The sequence below is a fragment of the Mus pahari genome, chromosome 8 (assembly GCF_900095145.1).
Source record: "Mus pahari chromosome 8, PAHARI_EIJ_v1.1, whole genome shotgun sequence".
NCBI lineage: Eukaryota > Metazoa > Chordata > Mammalia > Rodentia > Muridae > Mus > Mus pahari.
The window spans coordinates 4,018,781-4,042,154 of record NC_034597.1 but is presented as its reverse complement, the minus strand read 5'-3'; the positions used below and the strand labels follow the sequence as shown (position 1 = coordinate 4,042,154).

Sequence of the window (23,374 nt, the reverse complement as noted above, 5' to 3'; positions counted from 1 at the left end):
AAATCTGTGGAATTAATTTCAACATGAACAGATTTCAAAGAACCCAGGTTTACCATGTTCAAAGACTACAAGTTGGTTTCTGTGCCAAAGTTTCTATAACACTATATGCTGAAACTTTTACAAGCTCAAGAAAATGACTATATGTTCTGTCACATAGCAGGCAGTAGCTGTCGCTTTGACACTGCAACCCTTCCAATCATCTTAGTGAATTCACAGGCCACCAAATAGTCTCCAGTGAATGCCAGAGTCATACAGAGAGTTTATGCAGTGCAGGAGTTGAGTCCTGCTTCTCTGATGCCTCACTTCTGTAGGGCAGGCAGATGTAGCCACGCTCCTGGCTATGCTCCAAAGTCAGGAGCACACTCTGAAGCAACAGGTAGCACATCACTCTAGAGAGTGACAGGGACTGATAATCAGCTTCTAGAAGGCCAAGGTCATGAATCAACTTACACTGAGTGAACCCTGCACATGTCTAAAACCTTTCACTGGTGATACCAAGCTGAAAGCTGTCACTGAAACATGTTATCTCTGCAGAAGGCTGTCAAGCATTGCAAGTCAAGCAGAAAAACGTAGCAGGGCGCCTGCTGTGCTGCCTCTGGCTGGCTTCTACAAGGAGACACTCAAGTGGCACTTGCTCCAATCTCTGGTTACACCGAGCATGGCAAAGCTCTCTCCCGCTATATTCAGATGGCTTCACAGTATTCCAAAGGACACCTACATTTGATATGCAAAACTTGACCACGGCCTAGAAGTGGACCATAATGGTGAACCCATGACCTGCATTAGAGGTGAAGAGAGGAGACAGAAAGCCATCTGGAAACAACACTGTGTGGGCATGTGACACGGTTCAGCTGGTAAACAAAAATCAGAGAAGAAAGAACCAACATGAACATTTGTCCTCTGAGCCCCGCCCTACACCCATGCTGTGGCACATAGCTCTCCCCAACACCCAATCTCTCTCTCTCTCTCTCTCTCTCTCTCTCTCTCTCTCACACACACACACACACAAAACTAGTGCACTGATATCATAAGTAACATTAGTGGGTCACCAGTTTATCTTGAACACAAATGAGTAAAATCAAGGTACAGGAGAGTGTTGCCTGCTCCATGGCCCCTGTGGCAGTTTGAATGAGAGCTGTCCCTCTCACACAGGCTCAGGCATTGGAACAATGGTTGGTGGCGCTATCTGAGGAGGCAGTGTGGCATCACTGGAGGAAGTATGGCATTGAGGGCAGGATGTGAGAAGTCCCTCTCCTTCATGACTGCAGACGAGGGAGGATGTGGGCTCTCAGCGCCTGCACCATGCCTGCCTGCTGCCATGGTGGAATCCGTCTGGAACGCACACCCACATAAGCTCTTCATTGAGTAAGCTGGCTTGTTTATAGTCTTATCACAGTAACAGAAAAGTAACTACTGAAGAGCAGAAGGTCATCTGTACACAGGGCCTTATGAGAAAGAGGCCAAGAATCACTGTAAGGTGTGTGTGACAAACAGGTATGTGGCCACGTCAGGCCAGGTCAGAGCAGAGTGCAGATTCAGACAGATGCTGGTCTGCAGGAAGAAAATGGATCCCTAAAGCTGTGATGTGAACAAGGAGGTTTAAAGAAAACACAAGTCTGAGGTCCACTGACACACATGGGGCCAAGGCAGATAATAATTGCATTTTAGGCCAATACAGAGCCTCAGGACATCAGCGTCCTGTACATTACTAAGAGTGACTTGATTGGTTGCAAAGGATTCATTGAGATGGAGGAAAAAAAGAAAGGGAGTAAGGACATTTATTTTGATGGATTCAAGTATATATATACATATATATATATATATATATATATATATATATATATATATATATATATATATACATATACACACACATATATACATATATATACACACACAAACATATATATACATATATGATTTACAGATGATGATGATGATATGAATCTCTTTAGATAGGAACTTAATCCTTGACTATAGAACACAGTTATACAATACAGACCCCAGAGTTCCAGGGAGATCAGAGATGAGGGTACAGCCCACATTCTCTGTGACATCTTTGAACACTCCAGAAACCCTTAGTTGCGCTGGAGTAATTAACCAGGACACTTCTACTGCTGCAAAGACAGTTCTGCATCCCCTAACCCCAAGATGACAAGGCTGTTAGGAAGAAGGGAGGCAGTTCAAGCCGGAGGCCTGATACATAACGTGCTGAGGCCCTTCATGCCTCTCTGACAGCTTAACAATTCTATACGAAGCATGCTGTCAAAGAAGATAGGATAGGATACTTCCATTTCTGTCTCTGCAAGACTCGGTATGGTGGCCACTGACGCTCTGTGGCTAGTGGCCTTCGGAGATGTGACCAGAGGGCTCAGTTTCATGTCATTACATTTTTTTGTTGTTTTCTGAGACAGGATCTCACTGCGTATCACTGACTATCCTGGAACTCACTCTGTTGACCTCAAAGTCACAGATTAGCCTGCCTCTGCCTCCTGAGTGCTGAGGTTAAAAGTGCATGTCACTGTGCTCCACTTTTATTTTTGTAATTGAAACTTAAATTTAAATGAAACTCCCAGAAGTTAGTGTCTACAACATCAGATAGACACAATGAGTGTATTCTTCAGGTCCAGTCTATGAACCTAACATATTAATTCACTGAGCTACTACAACCTTATGTGCCTGGTATTATTTTATTACATATATTTTATATGTTTGTAAAAAACTGAGACAAATGGTTACACACTGATTGGCTATCAAACCAAAGACTGCTTAGGTTCCTTATAGCAGTAGATACTCTTTAAGAAACATGCCAGAATAAAATAATTTTTGTTGCTGGTAAACAACGATAAAGAAATAAATAACCCACTCTACCTGTTTTCCCTGTATTTTTCATCCAGGTTTTGTTAGAGGACTCGTTGTCAAACCCATCAAGTTGAAGCTCCTGGTATTCATCGCCAACACGAGCATGGTGATCTAAAATGTCTATAGGAGACTGATGGCTGCCCCCGCAGCTGACACTAGATGTGACCCAGTGCTCAGGACCATAGGCACCTGTTGAACAAAAAGCAACACTTTAGTCCTCAAGATCCAAAAGTCTGGGTTTAAACAAACAAGACACGAAGCTAGGGGGCTGGAGAGAGATGGCTCAGTGGTTAAGAGCAATGATTGCTCTCCCAGAGGTCCTGAGTTCATCTCCCAGCAACTGCATGGTGGCTCACAGCCATTTGTAATGAGATGCGATTCCCTCTTTTGGTGTGTCTGAAGACAGCTACAGTGTACTCATATAAAAAAAAAATAAATAAATCTTAAAAAAAAAAAAAAAAGACATGAAGCTAAGGGAGATGAGGAGGTAGGCTAGAGGATAGCATGCTTGTAAGCAAGCTTGAGGACCTGAGTTCAGATCCTTAGCATCTGTGTAAAACCTGGCATGTTGGTCCATGCTTGCATCTTAGCATTAGAAGACAGGTATGCTCATTGTCTAGGCAGTCTAGCTAAACCTTGAGTGAGCTCAAGGTTAAATGAAAAAAAAAAAAAACTATCAAAAACTAAGACGGAAAACATTAGAATACTACCTGATGCTGACCACTGCCCTGTATATATGCTTTCACCACACACACACATACACACACACACACACACACACACACACACACATACACATACTCACTCACACACATATACACATACACATATGTACACACACTAGCATGGGCATAAACATACAAAACATACACTCATATACACACATACATATACATGCACACACAACACACATGCATACAATACACAGATACACATACACAATACACACATACACATATGAACAGACATCTGTATGTGCACACACATACACTCATATATATATATATATATATATGCACACACAGAAATGTACATACACCCAATGCACACACAACACATGCATAAACACATATACAATACACACATGTACACACACTTGCTCTCATGTGTGCACACATAGGTGCACACCATACACACACACACACACACACACACACACACACCTTTGCATTTTTAGCTTTCAGCTGTTTAAATATCACATGGACAAAGCTGAATAGAAAAGTGAATTGGGTGTTTTTTTTGCCTACCCACACAACCACCCTGTGTGAAGGAAGATGCAGAAAGACTGTAAGTCACCCTGCTAGTCAACAACAGCTATGAAAATACATTTGAAGACTGAGTGAGCCGACTGCTGGTACATGGAACGGGAACCAAAATATGGATTCTGGTCACCTACAAATGGGCCAGCATGCCCAAAATATGGGACGTTGTATATGGGCATCTACAAATAAAATGTCTTCTTGATCCTACTACCAGGAAATCATTGCATAGTCCCTTATGTCGAATGCAGCTCAAAGCAGACACAAACAACGACATCAGGGAACAAGGGACAACCACAGACATCTCCTCTGTCAAGAAAGTGGACATACTGTAGCTGCACGAGCAATTGGAATAGGTCCTTAAAATGATTCATATTCTCACTCTCTGGAAAATACTTCAGCTCAGCGATAATGCTGGGTCATTCTCCCAAATGCCCATCCATAACAGTAAAGGAAAAACCAGACTGTCAGAAAGGACTCATTCACACACTGGAGAAGGTGTAATAAGCCAGGGGCACTTTTCAGTCGTTTGCAAGTGTTTAATACTTTCTAGAAAAAGTCAACATTGCTGTTTCCTGCTGTTTCCTTTCGGGTGAGACAGGCAAGGCAATGTCAAGGGCTTTTCACTCAGCACACTGCACCTCTTGTTTAAGTTCCCCAAGGCTAACATGAGCCACAAAGAGAAGCAGTGTATTTCTATAAACATTTTGGCCAAACTTTACTTTCATCATCTACGTGCAAGAGGGGTTCGGTGTGGGGGTGGGATAATAAACAACTCCACTAGCCTCTTTCCAGTGTCTCCATGTTCTTTCAGGCGCCATAAAAATACACTTGAAGACTGAGTGAGCCGACTGCTGGTACACGGAACGGGGAACCAAAATATGGAATCTGGTCACCTACAAATGGGCCGGCATGTCCAAACCATGGGACGTGGTATATGGGCATCTGCAAATAAAATGCCTTGTAAAAACCTCTAATTGGTTATATAAAGTAATAACCAGTGCCATAGGGAAAGGGAAATAAGGATGGATACATACAACACCCAGGAAATAATGAAGGCAAGCCATCACCATGAACCTGACACTTGACAATTATCCTACTAAACCACCACTATTACACTAATAACAATTATTGAGATGATGATAATAAAAAAAAAAAAACCCCTAAGGTCAGCAGGGTATTTACCATCTACATTAGATGGGTGAAATATATTTTAGGAGATTATAAAAAATAATTAGTGCTCAGACTGGAGGGGTTCGTTCATTATGATCTTAGGGTTCAGGCTGACTGCGTGCTTGCTGCCACACTTCCATCCAATATATATTCAAGGGCAGTTTTAATTGAAACTGATCTTCCACTTCAGATTTTAAATTAATTCTGCTTTGGAGTGCTTCATGCTCCAGACACCGTTGCTTTGCAAAGCCCCCGTGTCATTAGTGGAGGTAGTGGGGCCCTTTCCCAGGCTTGCAGATATCGATTACCTATTCTCACTTCGAAGCACTGTTGCCATTCCATACGATATAGAGCTTTCTGGGGTTGACACTTCCTAACAGTTCACACCCTTAATCATTCACAGCTGGACATGTTGAAGGGTTTTGGTTTTTAAAATTTTGAATAAATACTTCAAAGTAAAATTTAAAAAAAAAAAACAGCAACAAAATGGCATTTAATACAGACTAGTTATTAGACACCAAGCTTGCTGAGAAAAACCAAACCAAACCAACCCACCAACAAGATAGCCTTTCATGGCTATGATATTACCCATCTAAAATAAGAAAAAACTCACTTGCAGGCTTTGTCTCTTAAGAACTCTCCGAATGGGTAGGGATATTTGCATTTCAGTAGCTCAACCTATTCCAAACAGCTTACCCTTCTGAGAAGACAACTTCATGAACAAGCTCACCTTCTCAAACAGGGAAAGCTGGACAGGAGAGTCCACGGGCTCATTTTTCCTTGCCCAAAGTCACTACCCATTCACCTGCTAAAACTGCACAAATGAGACGTGCATGGCGAGACTCTGCCAACCTTTAAACACCAAGAGAATCTAACAGCGCTCCTCACTCAGCCTAGGAGGAAAATACTTTCTTTTGAATGAATGCAGTGAGTATATCTGAAGCCATGGCTGTAAGTTCATACACATGGCCTTCTCCTAGAAGCAGTCTTCTCAGTGTCCCTTGGGCCTCACTGGTACCATGGCTGACTTAGTACTCGCCCCTGAACACCTACCTTCCCCGGTACTGACTAGAGCTGTAGGACAAGGTTCTAGGCTTCAACTTTGCACCCTGAGTAGCCAGGCAGAGCACCTGTGTCCCCTCTGCACCCCCAAATAAGGGGCCCTTCCAGATAGCAAAGTCCTGAAAGAGAATGGCCATAGGCAGGACATATGACCACTGTCATGTCCTATACTGACCAAGGCAACTGTTCTTGCAGACGTCCCCGTCAAAAAAAAAAAAAAAAAAAAAAATGTCCCCGGAACTTTGCAAATCCCTGCATCAGATAAAACTGCAAGAAAATACAGTGTCTCTTAGGCAGGTGATGTCAGCCACCTTGGAAACATTTCCTGTGGCACACCATCTCCTCACTTCCTGTTTCCTTCACAAAGCACCTTGTAAGAAGAGAGATCTGCACTTAGGTGGGATTGAAGCTAGCTCAGATCCCTACTGTATAGCCAACATTATTAAAGATTTTATGCCAACTTGACACATGCTAGAGGAATTAGGGGAGAGTGATTCTCAATCAAGAAAATGCCTTCATCTAAGATTTGCTCGTAGGCAAGTCTGTAGGGCATTGTCTGGATTAATGACTGCTGTGGAAGGGCCCAGCCCCTGGTGGGTGGTGCCATCCCTGGGCAGGTGGCTGGGTGCTACAAGAAAGAAAACTGAACAAGCCACGAAGCACAGTCTAGTGGGCAGCACTCCTCCATACCTTCTGATTCAAGATGATTGCCTTGAGCTCCTCCTGCCCTGCCTTCCCTGGACGGGAGATGACAAGCCCTAAACATAAATAAACCCTTTCACCCAAGTTTCTGCTGGTCATCGTATTCTATCACAGCGACAAGAAATTCTAAGAAAAGCAATGTTCTTCACCTAAAAGTTCAGTCCTTTGCGCCTCACCTTTACCTCCCCATCATGTAACATGAGCTCTTCAGGTAAGTCCTAAAGCATATTTTAAGATGAAAATAATTAAGTTGGAAGAAACAAAAGGGTAGAAAAGTGTCTTGTATGACACTCTGCCTGTTCTTGGCTAGGAGTTAACTTTAATTTTGTCCATCTATCTTCTGACTGTTAACTAAATCTTTGTCACCTTCTGTGTCTGCAGAGTCGGGATGCCAATTTCAGAGGTTAATACTCTTTAGCTTCATTAATTCACCAAATTAGTCTGAACTGTGACGAGGTAAGATGTGCTGTAATAGGATAAGCAAGAAGGAATCTAAAAGCAAACAGAACAGCCGAAGTCATGACGGTGGTTTTGAATGTAGGAGGGTGACAGGACCCAAGCTTTTATTGCCCTTCAGGAAGCATGGTTAGTTCCTATTGGACCTCCTCCTATTGCACCTCCTAACCTTCTTAGAACATGTTTAAACAGGACCTTAACACTTGCTCAGTGCTGGGCACAGTGATGAGAAACGGGGGCTCAGGAAAAGGGCTGCCTCAGTCTCCTTGGAGTTCTCTTAGCCAACATAAACTCCTGTGGCTTCGCTGTCTTGTCTGTGTGATGTGCTGCTTATACCAGAAGGTAGCTAGCTGAGCTCTATGAGATCCTCCATGCCGAATCTAGAACAATAGCAGAGCTTTTTAAGGGGTGGATGCTAAAACTGGCTGTGTTATTGGGTTACAAAATAGGCCTCAGAATAAGAAAACCAAGCACAGAGGCTAGCCAAAGGAGGCAGACATATCTATCTTATAGTATGGAACTATGGAAGAGACCCTGACCTTCTAAGGACGGGACAGATGAGTGACATCACTTCCTTATGCACACATTGACTTGGCCTAGGTCATGTGCTTCAGGTTTCTTACTTGGCAGAGAGTTTTAAGCACATCTGATCAATCTCTATAGGAAATGGGGTTTAATGCTAGCTGTCACTGGTTTGGTCATTTTCTTGAAGACAAAACTGAGGTTGGAGATGAGGCTCGGTCAGTCGAGTTCTTACTATGCACCAAACAATGGCCTGGATCTCTATCATGGCCTAAAAGTGAGTGTGTGGCTCATGTTAGTAATCTATGCACGTTTCAGATGAGAGAGGGAGGTCAAAAGTTTACAATCATTTGAGAGTTCGAATCCAAGGTCAGCCTGAGTTATATGACACCTATCCTTCCACTACTTGCCCTTAAAATCTGCAAAGGAGGAGAGGGAGGAGGGAATTTAGAAAAGTAACTTCACGACGGGAAGCCTGAAAAAAACATCATCACAGCTGGTGACAATCACTTGTTACATGACCTGGTAATATTGGGGACATTCTGACAGGTTTTTATAAGGACAGACTTTCACCTCTGTAGTAGCTTCTTCAAACACTTCTATTGCTGTCTATCTTGCTAGGAAGAATACACTGGGCAAAACCCAAGATGAGTAGCATTCTATTTAATAGTTGATCAACACACCTGAAAATCATCAAGGTCAGAAAACAATACAAAATGAAGCCACACAAACACACAGACTCATACACACCCCAATAACAACCAACCTTGATGGGGTAAAACCTCCTCACAGACCACAGAAAGAGACCTAAACATCACTGTAACAGGGGACTGCCTTTGTTTTGAGACAGAGTCTGACTATGTAGCTGAGGTGGTCTCTAAGCCACTATGCTGCAGCATCAGATACCCCTTCCATGCCCCGCCAGAAACCATCCTTTTGTGGATGTCTGTCAATACAAAAAGAAAATATTTCTAAATTTGCACTGAAGCTAGACAAAACTGTAAGCTTTGTTAAACAGGTTCAATTATCAGTATTTTTTTAGTGCATTTGGAACCTGTCTATGACCTAGCAGGTGATACAAACACTAACAACCTGGATAATGGTTGGCATATCATTTATGCATGGACAGTATTTACACAGAGCAAAGAACCAGGAAAGAAAAGCTGGGCTAAAGGGGGGGGGGCCTTCAGCAAGCTTAAGGGTGAAGTTTCATTATAAACAGTCATATATAAATAAAAAAAAGCCTTTTGACTTATAAAGTTGGAGAAATTCACCTTTAAAAACTGTAGTTAAGAAACAACATTATTAGCTTAATTTATGGATCATCTGTGCCTTAAAATAACAAACTCCTCCTCAGTGAGCCATTAACAAGTCACCGTACTTTTCTCATCCTGGGACACTACAGTTCAGGATATGAGCATCAGGAAGATGGATTCTCACAGTATGGAGAATAAATCACACAACTGGAGATTCATTTCAGCCGTCTGCTTTCTGCAGACAGAATTCCCTACAAAGATATAGCAGCAAGTTCTGCAAATACAGGTGGCTATCTTAGAGCCTCTTTGAAACTCAGCGCTTCTTTTTCAGACAGACAGCTCTTCAAGGAGCTGGTCCACAGGTATCAATTTTAAAGCAAAAATAGCTATTCCATTATTCTAACAAAATGCAAATAGAACGGAGAGAGAGAAAGAGACAGACAGGGAGAGGGAGGGAGAGAGAGAGTACTCTTTTAATGTTTGTCCATGGTCAACATGACCCACAATCAGACACTACTTAAAAGTTGAGATAAGACAAATGTACTTCTACACCTTAAACAAACCACCCCATTTCAATACAGTTCTCTCTTAATAACTGACCTAAGATAAAGACAGGAGATTTACTTATAGCACATAAAATCCACACAATCCTTATTCCAAACTATGGTTTCCTTAAATGCATAAATAGTATTTTTCAAAAAATAAATATGGCTGGGCAGTGGTGGCACACACCTTTAATGCCAGCACTTGGGAGGCAGAGGCAGGTGGATTTCTGAGTTTGAGGCTATAGAATGAATTCCAGGACAGCCAGTACTACAGAGAGAAACCCTGTCTCAAAAAAAACCAAAAAAATACAATAATAATAATGAAATAAATAAATTTGCATCTTGAAATTATTGTTCCACAAAAGATTCAAATAATGGTTTCCATCCACTAATGAAAAGCCATTAAAAATAATGAATTCTGTCTAAATCTAATTAAAAGTAAATCTAATATACATGTTATGTGCTGTTTCCGGTCCAATATGTTTATTAATGCCCCCCTCAAGGAACTTTTATTAAAAACATTACCTGAATCTAGGCTTATTACACTGCATCTTGTTGCCCACTTTTAACCAACAGCAAAAATGCAAAATACATATTTTCATTTTTTTACAAAGTATAATTAATGCTTTTTTCCCAATCTAATACACATCTTTAAATTATCCTACTTTTAATTAAAAACACTTTGTGAGATTCAGCTTCAATGTGTTTGCTCACACCAGAACTAGTAACTTAATTACTATTTATGCATTTATTGTTACACATGTGAAAAAATGGAAACAGGGCTAAAAAGCACTTGGAATGCTTACTGCTGCTTTTATTAATTAATGTATAATTACAGAGTTGTTCATCTGTGTTAAGAGAAGTATTTCAGTTCCTAAGTCAGTGCAGAAGTGAACAATGGCTTTATAGATAATAAAACGGGCCTCTACATTTTTGTTTGTAAATTTTAAGCATAAGAGCATTATGTTCCTATTTCCTGTCACTGATGGGAACTATCAATAACCAGCTGGAAGACCATAAATAACACCAGACAACAGGACCAGACATGCATTTCTAATTGTCTACTTCCCCATTGTCTATCTGTCTGTCTCTCTGTCTCTCTCTCTAGCAAACACACGCACACACTATTAGAAAGAAAGAAAGAAAGAAAGAAAGAAAGAAAGAAAGAAAGAAAGAAAGAAAGAAAGAAAGAAAGAAAGAAAGAAAGATAGATAGATAGATAGAGTCTATTTTATGTGTCCAGGTGTTTTTCCTGCAGGTCCATGCACCATGTGCATATGATAGTGACTGTGGACACCAGAGAGGGTATCAGGTCCCCCTAAAAGTAGAGTTACAGACGGTTGTGAGCCACCATAAGGAGAACCCAAGGCCTCTGAAAGAACCACAATTGCTCTTAGCCACTGATTTATCTCTCCATCCCCTGGATAGTCTCTCCACTTTTCTGAAACAGGTAATACAGCAAATAATGTCATCCAGGGGGCCTGGGCCATAGCGGTATGGCAATGTAGGGATACTCACAAGTGGATAGTATGGTATATACAAGAGAAACAGCAGAGGTGTGTATAACAGGAGCAATGGACAAAACCAAAGTCCTAGTCTGTAACTACGCATGTTCAAAGGTATCTTAGATGAAAAACCTCCAAGTCTACACAACATTCAACACAAATGTCTAACTGGGATCACTGAATACCTCCAAATCTCCTCAGTAAGGTTTCAAGTCAGGGCTCTTACAGACACTGCATAGGATCAGCCTCTGTATTTATCTAAACTATTTGTGATGTCGTCTCAGTTTTTTGTTGTACAATATCTTACAGGAGATGATGGAGAGAAACTGATTCTAGGCCTTAAGTTTTCCACTTTATTCAAGAGAGGTACACCTCTAGCAGCCAATGATTATTACTTGGCAAAAGTCTATGATCTTTTAACATTTTATTTCATAGACTCAACAGAGACAATCACAGAGTGAGGGGAACAATACTACACAATGAACTGAGAAGCCGGGTGTGCAGGACAAGGAAGCTATTCAAAAATGATGAAGTAGAACCAAATGAATGCCAGACTGATTACTACTGTGGGCTTATCCGAGAAGCCGAGATCCATTAGCAATGCCTGAAAAGGTTGCAGCCAGGGAAGGAGACAATAGCTGACTTACAGATTTGCTCTTTCCACTCATAATATAGCTGGGGAAAGTAGAGTTGAAAACTAATCCTGTTTAAGCAAGACTTATTTCTCAGACAAAGTTCAAAATTCCAGAAGGTTCTAAGCTCAGTACAAGCACTTCTGGCAATACATAAGACAACTTGATGGACACATTTGACTTGTTTTGTCTTCAGAAGCCTAGAACTCACTGTGTATACCAAGCTGCCTTTGATCTCATGGACCAGGTTCTTCTTCTGCCCACCACCCCCAGCCACTGTGATAGATAAGCATCACCCTATCGCTCTAATCTTCGTTTACATCCTCCAGTCGGCCTCTATGCCACACCAGACACGTTCTTAAAGTCAGCCACAGAGTGTACTGAGGATTACACACGCACATGCACATGCGCACACACAGAACAGGCACAAAGTAAGAAACATGACTGAGGGTGATAACTCTCCTTAAGAACCTTGGGTCACTCTGTTGTGGACGCTGACCCAGCTTCAGAAATGACGTCTGGGAAAAGTTATCTGAAAAGGAGGAACCTCAATTAAGAAAACTACCCCATAAGAACAAGCTATAGGCCAGATTGTATGGTGTGTCCCTAATTAGTGACTGATGGGACCAGCCCATTGTGAGTGGCGCTACTCCTGGGCTGATGGTCCTGGGTTCTGTAAGAAAGCAGGCTGAGCAAGCCAGGGGAAGCAAGCCAGTCAGCAGCTCACCTCCATGGCCTCTGCGTCAGCTCCTGCTCCAGGTTTCTGTTCCACTTGAGTTCCTGCCCGGACTGTCTTCATGATGGACTACACTGTGGAAGGGTGAACTGAATAAACCCTTTTCTCCTCAAGTAGCTTTGGTCACGGTGTCTCACTGAAGCAATAGGAACCCTAACTGGGACAACACCCAACTAGAAATCAGGCAACTCAAAGATGCCCATCCTTCTTCAACAGCGTGTGTCAGGAAGTGTTTTGGCCAAGGCCAACATGGATTATGCTATGGGGTTTCCTATTCAGAGGGTTTGATTTAGGTTGATGCTATTCATAAAGGGAGGCAGTGTTGTGTGGGTGGCCCTGTGGGAGAAACCTGGCTCTTCCCCAAACCTGACTGAAGAAGGAAGGGAGGGACATGCCCTACAAACAGAAGATAATAGGAAAATCAGAAAGCAGAACCAAGAGGGAGAGAAAAGAAATAAGAGGTCAGGTCCCTAAACAAAGCACACTTAGAATGTAAATTGTATCTTTAGATATTTTCATTTCAAGTGCCTTTGTATTGAAGACTGGGCAGGGTTCCTGCTATTTGCAACTAATGCTATAAACCAAAGGCTGGTTTAAAACTACCAGTTCAATGATTCAGTGCATTCTACAGATCAGTGAAGACAAAACTGTCAAATGACAAAGATAAAAATCAGCAGTACAAGCTGGCTGACACACACAGGGACATCTCTTGGTCCCTTCTTTCTTTTTCCTGTTCTTCCAACAATTACTTTCCCTGTAAGGGAAACATAAACCTGAGCTAGGATTTAAAGATCTCATTTAGACAGAAGGAGAGGAAACAAGGTCTGGAGTTCTTTGTTGTAAATTTTTATTCTAGTAACACTGAGGTCACAGATAAGAGTCCAAGAAAGATTTAAAGTGATCACTAACGGCTCACGGAAAGTCTTCTGCCGTAGAGACCTGCCTGCTCAGGTTATTATGGGGATGACTTGCTGGTGTTTTCATGAACTGCTCTGGAAGGTCATCGTTGCATCTCAGAGAGTAAAAAAGCCCCTGTATTGAAGTCTGGTTTAAACATGGCTGCACTTCCTGTCTTGAGAAGGAGGGCATCTGTGCTGTTCTCAGTGGCAGAATCCAGCTCTGCAGTGTTTTATGTCAGTTGTTTGAGCTCATGACAAACTTCAGCACATCTACACAGTAACACACACACACACACACACCAAGCACACACATATACTCACACACTTATACACCTCCACACACATTCCCACACATGCATATATACAGCACACACTTACACAATTTCTCTTGTGTACTGTTTGAAACTCTATTCTTATCCGAGGTATCAAATGACAGAGTGGCACAGAGTAGAAGCAACAGAATAGCACCAATAGTACTTTTCTTTCTTTCTTTTTTTTGGGGGGGGGGTCAGGAATCCTCAAGGCTTTTGCCCTCCAGGTATACACATGGGCTACATGCCTGTGAAAATCAGCTCATGTTTTCAGTGTACATAATGGTAACACAGCAGGATTAACCAGAACTTCTCTGAGTAATTCCAGAATATCATTCTCCAAGGGCAGGGCACCCTTTGGTCTCTTCAGCAGTGTAGACTCACCCATGATGAAGAAGGCATCTGATGATTGAGTTACTAGACATACAAGGGGCTTTCCAGATAAACCCAACAAAGAACAAAAGAGCAGGAGCTTAGGTTGTGATGCAGCTTGTTCACAACACACTCTTGTGCTGAGTTCTATTGTTCTCTTGTCCTGAGTTCTATTCCCAGAATACCATAAACCAATATGGTGACACAGGGCTGCCTTTCAGAGGTGGAAAGAGAATGATGAGAGGTTCAAGGTCATCCTAAGCTTACATAGTGAGCTAGAGGCCTACCTGGATTACATGAAACCCTGTCTCAAAAAGCCAACCAAAATAAGGCTAGCATTCTAGCTTTCCAATATGTCTAAGTTTGTCATCAATGTGAATGTTTCTTGAAATACTTCATGAAACCAGAAGAATCAGTATGACTGTTTTAAGTGCTAAAGTAGACGACTGGTGGCAAACAACAAATGATAGGAATTACAGAAATGATATATTAACAGGAAAGAACATCGCTACCTCAAAAGTATCTAATAGAAAAATCGTCAGCATGCTCTTTGGGAATGCAATGCACATGCTTTTCAGCTTCAGAATGGCGAGAGGTAGCCACCATTTACTCTAAGCAGGCATAATGAGGACATGAGTCCCCGCTGACAAAAAGACCAGTGGTGGAGATGTTTCCTCCTCAACAAGTAAAGAAGCAGGTCTCACAGCCTGACACGTGACTTCAATCCCTCAAACCATCTAAGGATGGGCAAAGAGAACCAATCCACCATTATACTTTGACCTCCACACATGTGCTGAGGCACATGTACATGTACATGTACATGTCTATGAAAACTCATAGACAAGAGATGATCAGAAGTGCAAAATAAAGTTAAACTATAACAGGACAACCAAAGACAGTCTTAATGTTATTAACAATAAAGCTTTATATTCTTTAGCACCTAAATTAGTGTCTCTGGGGATTTTGTTTCTATTGTGATTGTTCATTCTTTCTTTTTTTTCCTTTGCTTCTTTCCTTCCTTCCTTCTTTCCTCCCTCCCTCCCTTCCTCTCCCACCCCCCAAGACAGTACCTCTTTCTATATCACAGGTGGGCTAGAACTTGGATTCTAACCCAACACTGACCTCAAACTCATAGTAACCCTTCAGCCTCAGCCTCTTGAATAGCAGGAGTATGGGTATGAAGAATCACATACAACATGGAAATGTGGTTCTAGAACAAAAACAGGCTACAACACACACCCAATAACCCATCAGCAGACTCCCCTAAGTACCTCACGACAGCCATGTTCTCATTTTGAAATATACTCTGCTATGGTGAAGCACGTGAGATGAGGACAATCACAGCCCCCTTATACACCTCATCCATCCCTTATTAACAGGTGTCATCCACAGCCACCAGTCACCTTCCAACATCTACGGGCCATTGAAGGAATAGAGAAGTCTAAGGCAGTTAAAGATGAAGTTATCTGGCACTTGGATAGAAGCATTAAGCAAACAGGAAAGATTCACACTCTTAACAGATGGTTCCTGTCTCTGACCTAAGCATTCTGCCCTAATCTCTTTAAAAGGTACGGACTTCTTGGCAGTTCTGTTCGAATGGGAACCACCATCTAGAGGTCAGTCTGACCTTTTCTTCTATGTGCAGGCCCAAGATTTGAGCTTAGCTGTACTTGGCTAATGTGGCACACTGAGGTTATTGACTAGCTGGTTACCTTTGACCAAGACTCTCTATAATGCATACAGAAAATAGCTTATTACCATAAACTACCCATGACATTTTAAATAAAACCTTGTATTTGTGAATAGTGTGTAAAATTAAGCAAACAGATAAAAGGTAACGAGGAGTATATACGACTGTTTTTGTTGTCTGAAGACAGCTAGTCTCGAAGAAACAGGCCCTAAGAGCCTGTTGTGGTCTCAGTGAAAAGTCCCCCACAGGCTCTGTGTTGGAACACCAGGTCAAGGTTATGGAACTTTTAAAACTATGGAACCTTGGGCTGGTGAGATGGCTCAGTGGGTAGGAGCACCCGACTGCTCTTCCGAAGGTCCGGAGTTCAAATCCCAGCAACCACATGGTGGCTCACAACCATCCGTAACAAGATCTGACTCCCTCTTCTGGAGTGTCTGAAGACAGCTACAGTGTACTTACATATAATAAATAAATAAATATTAAAAAAAACCAACAAAAAACAAAAACAAAAAAAACAAAACTATGGAACCTTGCTAGAGGCCAAGTCTCACCAGGCCTCAGGAGTTCATAGCCTCACCCCAGTTCCATTTTGCTCTCTGCTTCCTGCGTGCAGATACAATGTGACCAGCCTGCTTCCCACTCCTGAGCACCCCCCCCCTGCCAAGTCAGCCCTGCCATTGTAGACGCTATCCCAAAGAAACTTTTTTCCTTAAAGTTCTTCTGTCCATGACATTTTATTTTATTAGTAGAAAAGTATCTAATTCGGTACTAGTCTACATTTCAAAACACTAATGCCATCTACAGAATGAGATCAGGATGGACAGAAAAACAGGAGCAAATGTTAATTAAAATCGGAGCATTCATAGGAGAGTCCGTGTCTACAGACTGGGATTAAGCAGAGGACAGCACAGTCTTGTTGCCCTCCCAGCTCTAGAAGAGAGCATTGAACCAGCAAGCACAGGACAATTGGAGTCCACCACACTGTCCAATTCTTGAGTCTGGGTACTCACACCCCAGGAAAATGCTAAGTGATTCCAAAACAGTTAGATCCTCACTCTGAAAAACAAGTGGTCTAATCAGGAAATGAGAAGTCCTTTCCCTGCAGATAAAAGAGCTAATGGTTACAAAGCTTCAGTGTGACAGAGGCACATTCAGGAGAGCTGGACAAAGGAAGAGGCAGAAGCAATCAGCTGCCATTCTCTCTGCAGCAGGGAGCCAGAGGACGGAAATTTAGAGATGCTGTTTCCGTTTATTAGCACTAAGCTGCTTCCTCATATCCCTCCATAAACATGGAGCTCCAAAAAAACAAAAAAGATCTTTTGATCAAGAGCACGGCTTTCTTTAAGCTGGAGGCTCATAAGCATGCCTGCTGGGCGAGTTCATGTAAACAGATATCCAAACACTGTGGGCCTGAACAACACTTAATATCTTATATTCTGTTTGGTATTTTCTTTTGAATAAATCCAATGACACCGTTTTCCTCTCTTTGAAAAAGACCCCAAAGGGAAGTAAATTGCATGATGGGAAGAAAAAACAGGGCATTCCAGGGGCTGTCAGCATCCTTAGGAAGACACCTGTGGTTCCTGTATCTGCCACTGGTCTAAGGCGTGGCTTGGCATTCATGAGCACTGGCTACAGGATCTGTTGTAACTACAAAAGTGTTGTCTTCAGGCTCAAAGCAAAGCGCAGCATTGTCTTCAACACTAAAAGCGTTTCCAAAATTAAAACAAAAAGCATTACTTAATTTGAAAAGGTAGTGGGCTTCTTTAGGTGTCCGTAATGGTGCCCTTGGTTTTCTGTATTTCTTTGCTGGTAACAGAGCAAAAAGAGGAAGACAGCAAAACTCATTCAGAATGTCTGCTGTGTACCACTAAGGACAGACAGAATCCAGTCAGTGATGAAATGTCTACTAAAGACAGACAGAATCCAGCCAGTGATGAAATGTCTACCGTGTACCACTAAAGACAGACAGAATCCAGCCAGTGATGAAATGTCTACCATGTACCACTAAAGACAGACAGAATCCAGCCAGTGATGAAATGTCTTCTGTGTACCACTAAAGACAGACAGAATCCAGCCAGTGATGAAATGTCTNCNGTGTACCACTAAAGACAGACAGAATCCAGCCAGTGATGAAATGTCTACCATGTACCACTAAAGACAGACAGAATCCAGCCAGTGATGAAATGTCTGCTGTGTACCACTAAAGACAGACAGAATCCAGCCAGTGATGAAATGTCTACCATGTACCACTAAAGACAGACAGAATCCAGTCAGTGATGAAATGTCTACTAAAGCACAGACAGAATCCAGCCAGTGATGAAGGGGTTAAGAATGTTCTTTTCTTTTCTTGCTGGGAACAGATTTTTTCAGTACCATCCCAAAGCCATGTAGGTATCCTACGCTCATGATCTGAATCCCACGAGCCGATGCTAGAACAGAGACAATAGGAAAAAAGCTATCTCACTAGGTTCCAGAGAGTGGCTTTCACTCCCTGGTTCTCGGATTATTTATGACCAAAGTCAAAGGAACAAAGTCTAACGGGCACTTAGAAGCCGCCTTTGTCACAGAGCGCTGAACACTCACTCGGGATCACCAGGCAGATGCAAGGAGGAGATGGGCCTGGCAGCTAGCTGGCCTTCATCTAGTCAGACACCTGCTTGACTTTGTAAGTCACTTAAGGAGTGGCTGTGTGCGTAACCAACCTGTCTCCCCTAAGACTGAAAACACAGAGAATAGCCATGCCCTAAATCTGGGGTCACCGTGCATTCTAGAAGAGCAAAACCTCACAACACAGGCCCTACCCCACTTCAGACAACGATAATTCTTTTTATTCCCTGGCCTTTCCCCACTACCCACTGTACCCCATTCCTACCTCCCTGGGGAGCAATCTCTATTTTCCTAAGAAACTATCTACATTGCACAATTCAGTGGTCAACCACTGTGTGCTTAAGTTATTTTTATTATTTCATATAGGTAATTAAAAATCCCCATGAAAATTAATTTATTCACAAAATAGCAAGTCTTTCCTACTTCTATTATACATTTGGAATGCAAAGTTCCATTCACAGTTTTTCCCCATCCCCAGGCTCCATTATCAGTGTGGAACTGAGTCCCAGCCAACCTGCCCAAGTAGGTTCTTATGTCAGACCGAAAAGAACTGAAGACACACAATTAGAAATAGAGACATTTTATCAAGAAAGAAAAAGAGTGGGAATGAGATAGTCGGCCATGAGCCACAAGGTCTGTGACCCCTTAGGTTATGTAGAACTCCCACACTGGTGTATCTTGGGGCTTTTCTTGAGCCCACTATATGAAATTCAAGTGGGGCACTGTGTTCAGTCCTTCTCTGCCAACTTCCCTTAGCATCCTGTTTGCTGAATACGGTAGAGGTGGGAAAGGACTCTGAGTCCCATGCCAGAGACAGAGAATCTGCACCAGAAACACGGTGCAGGAACAAAGTTGTCCCATTTTCTGCATATCGTAAAATAATCCCAGCACTCGGGAGGCAGAGGCAGGCGGATTTCTGAGTTTGAGGCCAGCCAGGGCTACAGAGTGAGTTCCAGGACAGCCAGGGCTACACAGAGAAACCCTGTTTTGAAAAACCCAAAAACAAACAAACACCCCCCCCCCTTTTTTTTTGTTTTTTAAGATCTGTTTATTTTGTGTGCTGAATTTTTTTGGTCTACATGTGAGTCAAGACACCACATATGTGCCTGGTGCCCACAGAAGTGAGAAGAGGCCATCTGATGCTCTGGACATAGGGTTACAGGTGGTTGAAGCCACCATGTGGGTGCTGGGACCCCAACACGCGTCCTCTTAAAAGTGCCAGTACTGAGCAACCACTGAGCTATCCCTCCAGCTCCAAGAACATATAGTGGTGCACAAACCTACCGCCACCCTTGCCAGGGCCTCACTACCCCTCAAGCAATAACCTGGTCATCAAGTCAGGCGGCTGACACTGTGCTTCGGTCACTGTGTGCTGAATAGGGACTGTATTCCCTACACATCGGCAAGGAAAAGGATGTTCACAGCATGTGAAGTAGGTGAGCCACAGGTGTACTTGCCCAGTCTGGAGAAATGGCTCAGCAATTAAGAGCATTGGAGCTCTCCTCCAGAAGACCCAGGTTCGATTCCCAGTACCCACGTGGTAGCTCACAACTACCTATACGTCCCAAGAGACATGAGACATAACATCTGCTAGGCACACATACATCTTCTAGTTCACATATGGTGAACACACAGACAAACAAAACTCTCAAACACATAAAATTAATAAGTACAAAATTTAAAAGAATAATTACTATTCCAGCAAATACTCCTTTCATCTTGTTTTTTGGTGGGGTCTCTTTTGTTATTTCTGCCATCTTTTGAGCTACGTATTCAAGCTATTAATGGATCCTTCTCAACCTCCCACTCATTGGGTGAGGGCTAGAATTACAAATGGCACCCAACACATCTGGTTCTTCCTCCCCCCCCCCCTTTGGGTTCCAGATCTTTGTGCTTATTAAGCAAGCATTCTTACCTGCTGAGCCATCTCTCTGGACTGGACTGAATCTTACAAATTTAAAAGCCTGCTGTGCTCAGTTTTCATAAAGTTTAAGAAACACTTGGTACAAAATAGGCATCCAAATACTTCTTTTTGAATTCATGCTATGAGAAAAATTAATGAATAAATAAATGCTCATCCTCATTTGGTCTAATCCGCTTAATGTGTTTTTCAAATTAAAGTAGCATCATATAAATACTAAATCCCTGTGATACAATTCTACTGGTGCCCCAGAGACAACCTCACAGCAGGGCACCTCAGCTTAAGACTAAGGTCTGGGTCATAGTCCACTGTCTTGACATGAGACCCACGCACCCTTAGACAGGGTGCAGCTTGGCCCTGCTTCACAGTCCTCATTCCCTGCTCATCAAGATGGCTCATTAATGGCCTGATTTCGGATGTCTCAAGTAACTTCTCATCCATGAGCTGCTGGTGACTGCCTGTTTCCAGAGTCTCCTGCTGTGCACACAAGTAATTAACTTGCATTGCTCTGCTGGCTCTGAGATATTTCATGACATCAAAGGGGGCAAAAGCACATCTAAAGCAGGGAGTTAAGCTTCAAGGTGCCGTCCAAGTTAAACTCCATAGCCAAATATCTCAGGGAACTGCCAGTCAACATTGGGGTTCTGGTTGACAAGATGGGGAGTACTGGTACTCCCTGCTCCAAACTCCATTAATCTGGATTTCATTGTGATAAATACAAAGTCACCATCAGGATCTGCTTCTGCCTATGGAAACAAGGACTTCTTTTAGAATACTAAAAATAAACTCTGAAGACCAGGTTCAATAAGGTCAGTTGAATAAAGACAAATATCATGGCATGGATAGCCTGCCATTGATCTAAGAGCCATGAATAAATCCCACAAGCTGGGTACCTTAACTAAACTACCTGGGCCCCATTTCCCTTCCTTGTAACACGAAGTTAATAAATAGCAAAATATAATGAAAACACGCCTCTGGGTGTGTCCAGAGACTATTCAGGGCTCTGTCTAGAGAGTGGATTAATTCTTTGACAGATTCAGAAGCTGAAGGCAGTACTGGTTGGTAGAAGGGGGTCACTTCCCTTTCTTTACGTTCTGGCCATCGTGATGTGAAGAACTGTGTTCCACCAAACCTTACAGGCTGCAGCAAAATGAACTCTAAGACACTATAAGGAATTCCAGAAACTGTAAGCCAAATAAAACCCTCCTTTACTTAAGCTGTTTCTTACATGCGTTTTGAACACGACTATGAAAAACTCATATGTTAATTCATGCAAGTTAAGTGCTTTTACTACTACCATGCCAATGGCACATTATATGTTGTTGTATGCTATTATGATTTGATCATCATTACTCCCTGATACTGAACACATAGCAGGACTATAAAAAATAGATATGACTGACTGAGCACACACAAAACTATTTTTGAAGGTACTCCAAAAGTACAAAATTAGATAACCCAAAAGCTTGCTCATCATTAATACTATCACCTCCAAACTTAATCATTATTCAACATTCTTTACTAACTACACAGTTATTTGATTTTCACTGGCCTTCCTAAAATAAAGGGGACTGCATAATTCAGAAGTGCTATTATATACTTCATTGTTTCTAAAATTCTAGGTCAATGAGAAAAGATATGTGGTCAAATAACAGCCATGAGAATTGTATGATCTAGGAACTTATCAGAGAGCTTGGGAAACACAGAAAAACAGAACAAAACAAGCAAGCTGGGCGTGGTGGAGCACACCTTTAATCCCAGCACTTGGAAGTCATCTCTGTGAGTTCAAGGTCAGCCTGATCTATAGAACAGCCAGGGGCCAGAGTTATTACACAGAGAAACCACCACCAACAACAACAAGAAACCACCATCACCACCAACAAGCCTGATATTTTAGGTTGAGTCACTCAAGCAAAGCCATTCCAAAACAAGGGACTGTGGCTGAGAGACGGGGGACTTGTGAGAAGGAGCACTGTGTCATGGGTGCCTAGAGGCCTGCAGAAGGGGCTGGACAGCCTCCTTTCCAGGGAAGGGCAGTCTGAAAGGACGAAACTCTACAGTGTTTGATAGGGGGTTTACATCCCCAAATGTACCTTCTGCACTGACAGCCCAGGAAGAATGAGCGCCTACTTCCACAGTGTCTGCAAGTGTTGACAAGGAAGCAGGAGCCACCCAAGAAATCTCCTCAGTGTGGAACTTAGGATTGTCCTTCCCACGGCATTTCCTACCCTGTCCAGCACTTCCTCTTCCAGGGAATATTATTTTTATCCTCTCCAAGCTATGCCAATACCATTGGGAACATCTCCAAACTCCACTAGTAACGACAGCATACCACTGTTCTCTGTCCCCTCAACATATTTACACACCTCTGAACAAGGACCATCACAGCAGAGCCTGAGTTTCTAGAGCCTATTCATACTTCTGTGACTGTTATAAGCCATGAAAGGCCAAACTGGACAAGTGTTGCTGGGGTACTGTACAGAATGTCATTGAAGGAACACAGGGAATAACGACATTTGATCGTTCACAGGCTTGTTTGCTGGTCACTACTTTCTGTCTCTAAACTGAGCACCCAGACAGCAAGGATAGATATCCATTCTTAGATCATCTGTGACTACATGGCAGGGTGTGACCTCAGCAGTGACCAGGAACCAATTCCAGCTTGAATGCATAGTAAGTCAGAGATGTTTGCGTCACACTCACCCATCCTGTGATCCTGCGATGTTCTCCCTGCGATCTAGGTTACCCAAAACTTTTGTTTTGTTTTGTTTTCTAGACAGGGTTTCTCTGTGTACCCCTGGCTGTCCTGGAACTCAATTGTAGACCAGGCTGGCCTCGAACTCAGAAATCCGCCTGCCTCT

General features: G+C 42.5%; 1 protein-coding gene across 2 annotated transcripts in view; it reads right to left on the bottom strand.

The window, feature by feature from the left end:
* The window catches only part of Ptprg (protein tyrosine phosphatase receptor type G), a 677,472-nt gene that overhangs the window by 278,057 nt on the left and 376,041 nt on the right, over positions 1 to 23,374 (bottom strand). For both annotated transcript variants that reach the window (XM_021204227.2, XM_021204228.2), the window contains exon 3: positions 2,872 to 3,051. In XM_021204227.2, coding sequence (XP_021059886.1) covers positions 2,872 to 3,051 — 180 coding nt within the window. The remainder of the gene's footprint in view (positions 1 to 2,871; positions 3,052 to 23,374) is intronic.